This window comes from Labrus bergylta, chromosome 20 (genome assembly GCF_963930695.1).
Source record: "Labrus bergylta chromosome 20, fLabBer1.1, whole genome shotgun sequence".
Classification (NCBI taxonomy): domain Eukaryota; kingdom Metazoa; phylum Chordata; class Actinopteri; order Labriformes; family Labridae; genus Labrus; species Labrus bergylta.
The window spans coordinates 12,080,186-12,093,213 of record NC_089214.1 but is presented as its reverse complement, the minus strand read 5'-3'; the positions used below and the strand labels follow the sequence as shown (position 1 = coordinate 12,093,213).

The 13,028-nt window shown below is 40.1% G+C and overlaps 1 protein-coding gene across 1 annotated transcript in view; it reads right to left on the bottom strand.

Annotated features, from left to right (window-relative positions):
• Window positions 1-1,232: 1,232 nt before the first annotated feature.
• Window positions 1,233-13,028, bottom strand: part of kcnb2b (potassium voltage-gated channel subfamily B member 2b) — an 84,526-nt gene continuing 72,730 nt past the window's right edge. Inside the window, exon 3 of the mRNA XM_020646476.3 lies at window positions 1,233-7,057. Within this exon, the coding sequence (XP_020502132.1) occupies window positions 5,069-7,057 (1,989 nt within the window). The 3' untranslated portion in view covers window positions 1,233-5,068. The remainder of the gene's footprint in view (window positions 7,058-13,028) is intronic.

Here is a 13,028-nt window from a genome sequence, read left to right as displayed (position 1 = left end):
TGGATTATTTCAGCACAGGAGAAGCGCTCACTAACACAGATTCAAACACATTTGGGAACAAAATGTGAGAGGAAAAGGTATTTTATTTACATATAATTTCTTTTTAGCTCTTTTGATTGTAACTCATGAAAAATTGGAGCAAAACAAAAGTGTTGGGTTTATATTTTTGGGCAGTGTAATTCCCTGGCGCTGTTAGTGGACAACACACTGAGTCTGGGAATAAATCCTTTCCAGGCATTCAGTCCATGACATTAAATTAAATTCTCTCATATTATTCCACTATAAAATCCTAAAGTAACTAATCAGACCTATTTTGTTTGTTTCACCAGACTACGGCTATAATCTTGCACATTTACATGTTTGTGTTTATTAATGTGCACTGCCCCTATTTTAAATAAAATAAACCTTTGGTTGACTTTTACCTGCAGATGTGGAGTTGGCCTACTTTCTGTTGGACAGGCAGGTGCCAAACACCGGCGGTGACCTTGTTGCTAGCATGCTTAATTATCAGCTCTTCTATAGGCCTATTCCCAGGAAGCTTGCAGTGTAGCTACAGGCAGTAGACGTACTATTAACCCTTTGTGCGCTTCTGATGGCGATGAGCTCACAAGGAGGGGCCCAGTATAAATTTTGTGTTTACAAGCGGCAACAAACATTTCTACGGACTTTTCTACCTTTTTTAAAGTCTTTTTTAGAATTTACCGTTTTTGCAATTTATCCAATTTTTCTGACGTTAAGAAAAGAATGCAGATTTTCTCACCACATATTATGTATTGTAACTTGTTTGATAATTGATTATGTGATGCAATCATGTAATGCATACCATCTTTAATCCCAAGTCATACAATACAATGAATCAGCGAGTACTTTACTTTAAGAGTGTTTGTTCACCCCTTAGTGTTTGTCATATATTACATAATAACATGCGTCTAGTTTTGAGAGCACTGTACACGATCATATCATTTGGATGGCAGTACACAACAGAAATGTGAAATCCATTAAATGCATCTACAGTAATGGATGATATTTATGTCTGAATATGGAGTTGTCTTCAGTTTTAGATATTAAAAACAACTCATACATTCCTTATGCTACTTCAATATCAGTGTTAATTAGTGTTATGTATTTTGAAACTCATGTTTGTATCATATGATGTAATGATCCTCAGTATGCAAACAATGCACTCAGAAACTGCAGCGCTCGCCTGAAAACACCAGAAACGGAGACACCTGAATTATATACACATTTATTTATTATTCTGCATATGCTAATAGACGTAATGGGGAACGATGCTCTACAGAAATGTTGACATACATGTACCATAACAAAGTGTTCTGTGGTCACATAATTGTCCGGACTACTACATGCATACAAAGATGTTGTTTTGTACAGAAACAGTCTGTAGCTTAGAATGTGTCTAATGATTATGTTTTCCAAAGCTCAACAGAAAATAACAAATCAAAAAGAAAAAAAGAAAAAATGTGGGAGGCAGAATACATCGAGAAATAAGAAGAAAACAATGCTTTATGCATTTTAGGGAGCAGGGTTCATTAAGCACGCATGAGCCACATGGACAATACCCATTCTCTCAGAGAAAATAAAGACACAACCTTCCTCTCTGCACAGTATCACAGATGATAATGCCATTGTGAGACAGTGAGACAGAGCACAGTGCGTTTACTGTCAGCTCGCAGAATTAATGTAAGTGTCCACACAAACATCATCCCAGGGGAATATAGCTGATCAATCCAAATCTCTTGTTTGGTCTACCCTACCTGTCAAAATGAAGGATTACTTGAGGTTAACACAGAAACATGGTAACAAGAAAACATGGGATGAAGGAAAACATTCAATTGAACGTACAGGTACAGAAATAAATGATATCATGTCATTTCCTTCATTAAAAAAAAGACTAATGAATACCCCAAACAAAAACCACCAATGACCACACTTTTTTTTTCTTTTTTTTTTAACTTCAGAGGGGTAACAAATAATTTGTTTCCATCAGGGATCAATAACTCCAAGAATAATTCTGAGCTTAATTATGTAGGTCTGGGCATACAGTACACAGACAAAAGGAAATATGGACCACAACTGAGCACTGATGTGATGTTACCATATTGAAGGACTCCATTTCACCTCTCCTCTGTACTCTCATAGCCTTCCCTCATCCTGGCTTTCCTTCAATCCATTGATCACTGTTTCTAAGGGCATGCCATGAGGTTAGAGCCTCTGAAGCTGTAAGGATTGGAGCATTCAATGGCGTCAGCATGGGAAATAATCAGATGTATCGGTTCAGGGATCCCCTCCCGCCTGTCTGTGGTAAGTTAGACACATCACACTCTCCTCTGTCGAATTCTCAGCCTTTAAACTCTATCCGTCCGACTTCTGTCCCTTTGTTTGTGCTGCTTCCTGCCTCACTGAACACTGATGGGGTGGACACTGAATGTGGTACACAGATTACTTCGGAGGAGGGGGAAATATTGCCGCTCCTTGCTCCAGGAGCCAAGACATCAGTGTGGATTTGACAACATCACCTTTCAAAAAGTACAGAAGTTACTAGTTGACATTTAGCTGTTAAAGAAAAACAGAGAATTTTATCCAATTGGAACATCAGAGAGTTATAGAAAACCTGAGAACTCAATAACATTACTTGTATCTATTACATAAAGACCTGATTTCTCCTATAAAATTAGAATTTTCTGTACAGTGCTATATGAACAAAGCAAAATGACTCGCTACCTTCTCATAAACTGCAGTGTTATGAAAAGGCACGCATCATTTCAACCACCACATGGCAGGAAATTGTGGTCGTGCTCCATTTTGGTTTAGAAAAAATAGATCATTCTCAACGTTAATTCACAAAAAACATAAAATCCTTTGTGTGTGGCCATTGAAATTAGATTATCTTAATATCTCCCACAGAAATTTGTCAGATTTTTTAATGCAAATCCAACAGTAATATAAAAGGCCAAAAGTGGTCAATTTGGATGCCTATTTCCACAGATAATCATATTTGAGGTACATTGATATCTGGCATTAAGGTGCTCGAGAGCATATATGCCATATGATATGAAAAAGTATAATTTAAATTCTCATTTGCATTGTTTGTGAGTTTCTGGTAGTTGTAATACTGTTTTGCCTCATATTAAAGATATAACGTTTGAAAAATACAAGTAATTTCTGCCTGTACACTTACAAATCCCATAGACAGAAAATAAAGTGCCACATTTCTTGGCCTGCATAGATTTGCAGTATGCTGTATTGCACATTCCACACCTCTCTGTCAGAACATAAAAACATGATAATAATAATACGCAAAAGAAAGAAGAAACAACAAAACCAACAACAGAGAATTCAACCACATACTTCCTCTTGGTACCATTCAGGTTTGTGCGGCTTTCACAAACACAACTCTAGTACACTCAGCCAAGTGTCATGCTGAAATAATAAACAAATATTCCAGCAATAAAATTGGAATCAAAAGGCAACATAAAACAGATATTTTCAGTCAGTGTAAAAACAAAAAGCGAGAAAGAAGACGAGAAAAAAAAAAAATCTCCTTTAGGTTTAAGTTTGACTGAAAATTGTTTTGTTCACAATTAAACACAATAATGACATTCCAAGACACTAAGGATATACATCATCAGCAGGACCGGTTAAACTTGCAGTAGTTTGGAACAAATCTCAACACAGACATCAGGGTGCTGAGGGTTGGACAATGAACACAATGCAGGAAAAAAGAAACATTAAAAAGAGAGAGAAAAACAACAACTACTGTTATAATACATGTCGTCACGTATGTTACTATGCAGCTGAGATAGTTATAAGCTTGTTACTGTGCTTGATTTGGTCCATTGACCCACAAGGAATATTGTAATTTTTTGTGGTAGTCAATCCCGTTTAAATTGCCGAAATAGATCATTATAGTTGAAAGCATATATGTGTATTGATGATTGGACTACTGTGTTGAATTAATAAATAGTCCTAACTCTGTTTTATGGAATCCCACTTACCTACAGTAGAACTTTTTTCTACAACCAGTCTAGACCTACTTATTTCATATTTTATTCTTACAACTACTTTAAGGTGTATATATTTTATGTTGGAGAGTAAATAAGGATTATTTCCGTGATTTGGATGGAATTAAAAGGCTGAACAGGGAACTACACATCTTGAACCTTGCTCAAACTTTATTGGACCGCACGATAGATATATATTTTTTTTTTATTGCGGTAATTCCCTTGATAGTTCCTGTCCTTACTGGTTACTTACGTATTTGGCAACTACATGTATTTAGAGGGATTATGGTGTTTTGTCCTTCTTGCTCACTGTTGTTAATTCCAAAACTGAACATCGGCTCAACTGATAGTTCAACAGTTGTTATGAAAACAAAAAAAAAAAACAATAATGTCAACATTACAGTTCCATACACCATTTTCAACGCGAAAAAACATTACAGGGTCGCCATGGGAACACTTTGCATTTCCACAAAAGGTAATGATATGTTTTTTTTTAATAGGTCGCTACGATGCAACACCCAGCTTTTGGGCTCTCAATTCAACCCCCCCAACCCAGCCCCTTTCACATTACAAATATTTGAACCTTCAGAGACTGTATTCCTTTGCCATCCTGTGCATTGTCATTGCCTTTGATGTCCTAGTATTTACAGTGGAGTGCTTTCAGCAAACTAAGCACCGTAAAATATCTGTCTTTTTTAAATGCATGCTTTATACAGATACGTCCCTCTGTGCATTTCCTTTGTTTGCTAGAAAAAGGAGACTGTCATTATGTACATTTGGAGGACCAAAATGTCTACACAAGTTGATGAATTCCCTCTGATTTTCAAAGCCTCCTCGTTAAGCCCACTGTTTGTCCCAAAGTCATTCTCAAATCTGCACGAAGCACTGCAGTTTCTTTTTCAGCAATACACAACAACACAAGTAAAAGGGACTTGTCATGCCATGCAAAAATTTCTGTCTCTACAACTGCACCTTTGTCGTTCCTTCCCACACACCAAGCCGAGGTTGCAGTGGTTTCTGCAGTCCCCGCATAGCTTCTCTCACAGTCACATGCTAGTTTCTAAGGTCGGGGAGAGGCTGCCTTCCCCAGGTATCAGGTGGATATCTGTTGTAAATATGTGGTTCTCCACTTTATGTCCACTTTGGTTGCTGTCAGCCTTGACATCCTCACCCACACCAACCACACCTGCGGTGCAATTTTGTGCTGCTGTTTTGGGTGACAATGGTGCAATCGCTGCGCCTGCAACCTCCATCAGATGCTTCTCGTCATGGTTCTCAGAGGCCGGATCATCATCACCAGGTGGGGTGTCCACAATCAGCCTCTTAGGGGACAATGAACAGGTCTCCTCTTCAGAAATTGGGAACAGCTCCTCCGCCATTGGAATAAGGGGTGACGTCTCCCCCTCTGGCGATTCGTCTTCCAGGATGCTGGAGCTGATGTCTCCAGGAGAGGTAGTGCTGGGCGGTGTTAGCGGGCCTTCAGCAGAGGTTTTGTTGAAGTTCACCTTCAACCCTTTAATTTTCAGAGGATTATTCCCTCTTGGAGAGCTCTGGATGTTCTCCACAGCCCTGTTGATGCTCTCCCCTTCCTCTATTTGAAGCTCTGAGCCGTCTCCAGAATTGACAGATTCATAGAGGCCATCCTTGTGTATAGTGCTTGGAGAGCTGTGTTCATCAATGGTCCTCAGTAGGTTAAGATCCAAAGCAGATGGTGCCTTGTGGTGTCTGCTTTGACCAGGCCCAACTTCTGCCTCACCTGAGTCTGAGCTTTTTCTTCTTCGGTTTGCAGAGCAGCTTGCAAAGTTATCTGGCAGGGAGGGTTGTACCTCCTTCATCTCTAGTTCTACTTCTTCCTTTAATGTAAATTCAGAGCTGTGAGATTTCTTGGGTGAACCAGGGGCAGTCATTGTTGTGCTCAGAGTGCTCATGGAGCTTGTAGTATTGAGGTTGGTGAAAGACTGTGATCTGGTCATTTGGTTGTACATCTCTTCCAGTTTTTGAGCATTAAGGTGCTGTGGGGTCCTATTTGTCCGCTGGGGACTTCCAGTGGTGTTGATGTTTATTCGTTGAGGGGAGCTTTGCAGCAGGGACTCTGGGTTTCTTTTATCTGGGGATTTCAGGTTACTCTCTGAGGAGTGCCTGACTGAGCTATCCCAGCCGCATGGCGATAGGTGGTTGTCAATGGAGGTTTTGTCCTCTCCTTTCTCTACCACCACATCCATCAGTTCCATACTGCGGGCAAAGGCATCTTTTAAGTTCATTGACACAATGCTGCCATTTCTCTTGGCTCTCTCAAGTGCTTCTCTCCTCTTGATGGCCTTCTCTTGCCTCTTCTGTTCTTTGTAGAACTCAGAGAAGTTGTTAACAATAATAGGGATAGGAAGGGCAATTACCAACACCCCTGCAATGCAGCAGAGACCACCCACAATTTTTCCAAGTAAAGTTTGTGGGTAAATGTCCCCATAGCCCACTGTTGTCATTGTAATGGTTGCCCACCAGAATGAGGCAGGGATGCTGGTAAATTTGGTGGCATCTTCATCTTTCTCAGCAAAGAAGACCAAGCTGGAAAATATCATAATGCCCATGGCAAGAAATAAAATGAGCAGCCCCAGTTCATTGTAGCTCCTTCTCAAAGTAAACCCTAGAGACTGGAGGCCTGTGGAGTGCCTGGCCAACTTCAGGATCCTCAATATTCTCATGATCCTGAATATCTGCACCACACGGCGCACATTTTGGAACTGTAGAACACTTTTGTTGGACTCAGTTAAGAAGATGGTGACATAGTAGGGCAGAATAGCCAACAAGTCAATGACATTCAGTGGGCCTTTGAAGAACTTCCACTTATTAGGAGAGGAGAGGAAGCGAAGGAGGTACTCCATGGTGAACCAGGCGATACACACAGCCTCTACATGGGCCAGCTTTGGGTTGTCGTTGGCTTGGCCAAACTCATCTGTTTCCTGGAGCTCTGGTAAGGTGTTGAGAGACAGAGCGATGGTGGAAAGGACAATGAACAGGATCGAGATGATGGCTAGAATCTAGAAAGAAAGCACAAAAATAAAAAGAAAGTTAGCTTTTTCACAAGAAAGTTACTGTTTGTGTGAAAGAACTGTCATTGTCATGCTATGACTGATACTTCATAAAATCTCAGTTGTTTGTCATAGATATAGAATACACTTTGAAACTTTGTTTACATTTTTTAAATGACTGAAATTAATTTAGTATAATTGAAATTAATCTCATGAAGTCTGTCTTTGCGTAAAGGACTTTCTCATTCTTTCATAAAAAGGAAACATCTTCGTTCATACTGAGAAAAGAGAATAACAGTTTTGCTAACTGTAATGAATGCAGCATTAAAACAGATCAGTAAAGTGTGTGTGTGTGTGTGTGTGTGTGAGAGTGAGTGTGTGAGTGATCCATTCACAATACATAAAAGGATAACAGGGTTTTGGCTCCACCTGTTGGCAATAGTCTATACCTACCTCTATCTGTCTTGAAATATAAATGCTTTAATCAAGTACAGTAACTTTTTGAAAACTTCTATTCAATCTTTAAGGAATGTACAATGGAAATGAAATGTTTGGATATCGTTTACTCTTCCTTTTGGGCAGTAACGGAATCGCTAAGAACATCCTGCACAATCCTATGAGGTCAGTGCAGACCTGCGCTGCAGAAGATGTTGTGTTTCATCTGCAGATCTTTACCTTGGCTGGGATTCGTAGACCTTAATAGATGGAATCTGGCTTTAGATGTTCTGACACAGGTTTGGTCTTTTTAAAAATACAGTGTGAGCATTAAAGGGAAGTAGAATTGCCTGTATGACAGTGATGTGATAAGTGTGATGAATGAGCGTTGCTTGTTGGTCTCGAGTGAGCAGTATTACTTGCTCTTTTATCATACATCCCTTGTTCTTCTATAGAACCTGTACACATTTTATCTAAGCCTCTGCTTTACCCTAGAGCCAGACATATAGCTCATAACAATGCTGCTTGGATTCATTTGAACCCACACAGGTGAAAAGTATCTGTCCTACACTATAGTGTCACAGCACAATTTCAACAATCAACTGATATCAAGTTCATTAAAAAATGTGCATTCTTTTGTGTTAAGTCCTCTATGACCTTAGCAATACACAACCTTTTACAATCTAATGAACAGAGATTGAAGACTCAGTCAAGATAGAAAAACGAGGCCCAATGAATACTAATCAAAAACTGCATTAAGTTGCAGAAGGCACTTATAATCTTACAGAGATTTACACAGTGCAGTCTGGAGACAGTCACTTCACCTCATGTGTACTTCCCTAATTTAGCAAACATCCCGTAGCAGACGAAAACATGCAGGGACAGAGCTCAATGCAGGGTTCAGGGTTTAGCCCATTATGTGAACTATGCATTAGCCTGATAACAATAGTGGCTATAGGCTCATAACACAGCTTTAATTCCTTCCATTTGGTGGGGGGAAAAAAAGGATGAAGACGGAGCACAAAGTGAGACGAGAGGGTTTCATGGCTCTGAAGAGGAGGTGTTATCACTAAATTAACGCTGGTGCTGATTAGGTTAAACCTATTAGAAGCTAAGTGAGGCAATATGGGCAGGAAGACAGTAAGGACACAGATTTCTTCCATTCCCTTGAACTTTTTGGCAAGCTCATGTGAAGCGCAACACCTGCTGCCAAGGCACTCGACCGGAAGACCTTTGCTTTGTGTCCCTGTTGATGAATGCTTTGGCACCAAGGGTAGATTAGAACATGCGCTAATGATTTTGCTTAGATTATAGGCTTATTAATGTTTACTGACACAGCTGATTTTTTTTGGATATAGTATGAAGATGAGTATGGTTTACTGCATGGAAACACATGCAAAAGGTCACTTGTTCTTGGAAGTAAATGGTTCTTTATTTAGTTCCACAGTAAGTACTTCAGAGGAGAGAGTTAATCTGTCCTGTTCCCCACTTTGGACCAAGTGAACCCTTAAAAAACACACTCTGAACAGATGAATGAATAGACTGCAGGCAGACGGAGGGAAAAAGTGATTAATGTTTTCACTGACCCACACCAATGTGATCTCACCTTCCTATACACCTAAGCACCCCCTGCTTCTGGACACCAGCAAATGGCATTTTAGCATGAGGATGAGCAATCCCAAGGTGGCTTGCATTAACCTACTGTAATTGAGTGGGAGTTGTTAAGAAGATCAATTACTTTGACTCAGTCGTCTTTGGCCGTGATTTGCATGTGCGGTGGTATTAAATATAGCACCAAATGCTGTGAGTGGTGGATTAAAAGACGGAAACACGCTGTCAGGCCTGCTGACCTGAAAGTGACCCAATGGAGGAATCTATCAGAGACAGGAAAGGAAATGGGGAATTCCATTCAACCGTACACCTTCAGATATCTTAAGAGGAATGCAAATAGCTAAAACGACCAGAATTCAAATCTTATAAGTACCTTGATCATGTTAGTAAGATTATCAATGCTACCTACCCACAGAGCTGCCATCATACATTCCAACTGCATGAATTTTTCCCAATCTTAAAAAAATCCCGAAAATGTCTTCTGTCCATTCTTCATCTTTTCATGTCCTTGTCTCTGAATGGTTTAACTTGTTAGATTATGGTAAGACTAGTCATGAGTCATGATTAGCTTAAGTGGAAGGGTTAAGTCTTCAGATGATTAGGCGAGATATGTGCTTTTAAGTGTCTGATGCTACCCTGGCTCTTTAACTTTCCCTGCGCCAGTTCAACCGCAGCGGCTGTGGAAAAACTGTATCGCTTCAAGACTTCCAATGAGATGGAAGACAGATGGTAAGAGACAGAGAGAGAGACAGAAAAGGAGGGAGAATTACTGCATGTCACATGACTTTTATTTTTATACAGTCCTCTTGAGAATTTCCCTGGATTCTTTGGTCTTTACTCCTGAGCATGTTACAAAACACATCTTTAAAAATAAATCTCTCGATGAATGTCATCACAAAAACAAAAACCAGCTGGCATAGTTCCTCGAGGGACAGCTTGAAATGTGGCGCCAGCAACAGTGTAGGTAGCATTTTGGAATATTTCCTTTGTATCATGGGAATGACTGTGCTTTAGCCGCCAGAATCTGAATCCCACAGCTCCTTTAAGGTAGCATTAGATCCTTGGAGAGGCACAAATAGGAAGTGAGAAGTAGATACAGATGAGTTAAGAGCCCTTTAAAGCCTCTCTTTGAGCCACTCTTTTCTATCATCTGCCACCTGTCATCTCAACCACTACTCTTGAAGTTGTAAAAATCCCCTTCCTCCATCTACTTATAGTTCCCAAAGGAAACAGCCAATAGGCTCAGTAACTCCTCTATAAATGCCTTGTCATCAGCGACAGCCCTGTGGTCGCACGGATACACCTTACTTCACTTACTCTCCCTGCATTCCCATCAGTCCTCAGCTTATGGGAGCAGAGATGCTGTTGGGAAGAAAAATATCCCACACTACACCGGTGGCCCATTCGCCAGCTTGTGGGAGGCTATCGATTGTGTACACATCACATTATGGACACTGAGCCTGGCCCAGCGAGTCCCTATTGATCTCCTTGCTCGGAGCTCTTATGGACCATGATCCACCTCTGAGACCCTCCCCCCACGCTCCTTACCCCTTCCTGATGCCATTAATTTGCACTGGACAAATTGAGCCATTCCTCAGGTATGATAATTTTTTGCTGTGGAATCAATCCAGGCGATTATGGCTATGGTAATGGGAATTGATCCCAGGACTCGCGTGCTATTTCATCTTCTGAGACTGTATCTCTTCAAATGTGACGACCCTGTCAAAGCATGCAGGAGCGCTGGGTGTCACATGGCTTAACAACCTTGAGCCCCAGTCTGTTGATTAATTATGTTTAGCACTTAGTTTATATGTACTAGAGTGCGATTTCACTGCATTATTCAGACCAGTGGCTTTATATGCCTGAAATAGGTTTAAGGAGAACTTTAATGTCGAGGTTTGACTCCCAAATGTGCCCAAATTCCGTTAGAGAGCTATTACCAGCTATTAATGATGGCACTGAGCAAATATAGCATTGTTAAAGAACCTGGCACACATACTTAAAGAGAGATTTATCAGGCACAGATAGTGAGAGTATGACTTGAATGGATGCACCCTTAGAGGGACACAACATTAATCAACAAAAGCGGAGAGACATATTCCTACCCACTCTATGAAGATTCAGCTTTTTAAGTGCCTTTTTTATGGCTGGTTTCCAAAGAGAGAAAAAGCGAAGGGTGGCTGTCAAACTTGGTGGCCGTCCACTGTTTAGTCCCACAGCTCCTCCAAGGTTCAGAGAGGTTTGGAGACACGCCACAGACATTATGATTTGGGCAAAACGGAACCAAATTCCTCGAAACTGGCACAATTGTGTGCAACAGAAATATGTCCCAAACTTTTATTTTATTTTAACAACTTTGCAACAAAATTAGATAACAGTAACCACTCCAGTGTCCATCTGGCTATCTATTTTCAGCAGCTCCAGTGGGAGTTTGGTGCATCATAATGAAGGCTTGTTATTTCAAGGAAAACTTTTAAGCTCTTCATTAATCTTGGACAGCTTTTAGTGCAGTCATAATTGCAGTGGATATGACCCATTTGTCTTGGTAAAAGGAGGCATCATATTGTGTCACCATTAATGTCATTCGTCATCAATCAGACAGACTATATTAGTTGTCTCTCTGTGGTTGGCATGATGTTATTAAAGTCACAATTTCCAGGGTGGACCTCACTCTAACAACGAGAATGCATAACTAACTTTTCTGTTGTTTTGGTTAGGCAAAAAACCTTCACAGAAATGTTTCTTACTTTTAAATTCTCCTTGCTCGAGGCAACAACAGGCAACATGAGGGTTTCAAACAACATTGTAATCTGAAGATGTGAGGTTCCTTCTGCAGCACAAAAAACTGGTTGAGTGGGCTGACAGTTTATAGTGAAATCAATAATGGGATCTCATCAGTTTGAAGGTAGTCCGCACCCTTTGCTTCCAGTGTGCTTGTTTTTATACTACAATGTTATAAGAGAGAAAATAGAGGAAGAAACAACAGATAAAGGAATACAATTTCAAGTGACTGTTTTACATTATTGATGAATGCCCCTCTCCCATCCACCACCATCCATCCCTTCTTTCCACTGTTCCTACTGCTGGAGTGTATTGCATTTGTGGCTACTGTACTTTGTTTTCTTTGATGTCCTTGCCAAACCAACATATTGTCTGTGGCTTTTTCACTCCCCCAACCCAATAGCCCCATTTACTTCTTTCAAGATTTTATTCATATTCAAGTGATATTTGTTTGTGTGTAACTTTATTTTCAAAGAATCAGGGAGGAAAGTGGGCTATCATCAAATATTGTGTTTATATAAATATATATTTAATATTGAGTGTGTTTGTCCGTCAGAGTCGCACAAACACGCCTGCACAGAGAAGGGATACTGCAGTGTGTGTCAGCATATGGCGCTCAATTACAGCACAGATAGTTCAGCTTAAGTGATGCTACAAATATAATACCCATAATGTTACATTATAGCAAACCCCTTTGTACCTGTTGGCATTTTGTCAAAAGACAAGCTTCTTGCATCCCATTAAGACTGCTGCTAATTCATTCCAAAAAAAAAAAAACACTGGGAGGGAGATGTGCCAGAGTGTGAATCCCTAAGAGGGCTTGGAGTTGGCAAACAGCACAGTGTGAGTCTTCTTTGTGATGCTGTGGCAAACTAGATGTTTGTTGTTGTCAAGGGAGGAATGATATTCTTATAATTATTACATTTTCAAAAATAATAGCCAAAAGGGACTAAAGTAAACTTGAAAGTTCAGTAAAATGAATGCAGTGTGCTGTCGGTTCAGTTTCGGCTCCTGTTACAACAAACTGAAAGTTTAAAAGTCCAGCTACAAGCAAAAGTTTTCAACCACCTTCAATCTGTTCCTTCCCTTTCCAGGGATCAATCAATCAATCTTTATTTGTATAGTGCCAATTCACAACAAATGTTATCTCAGG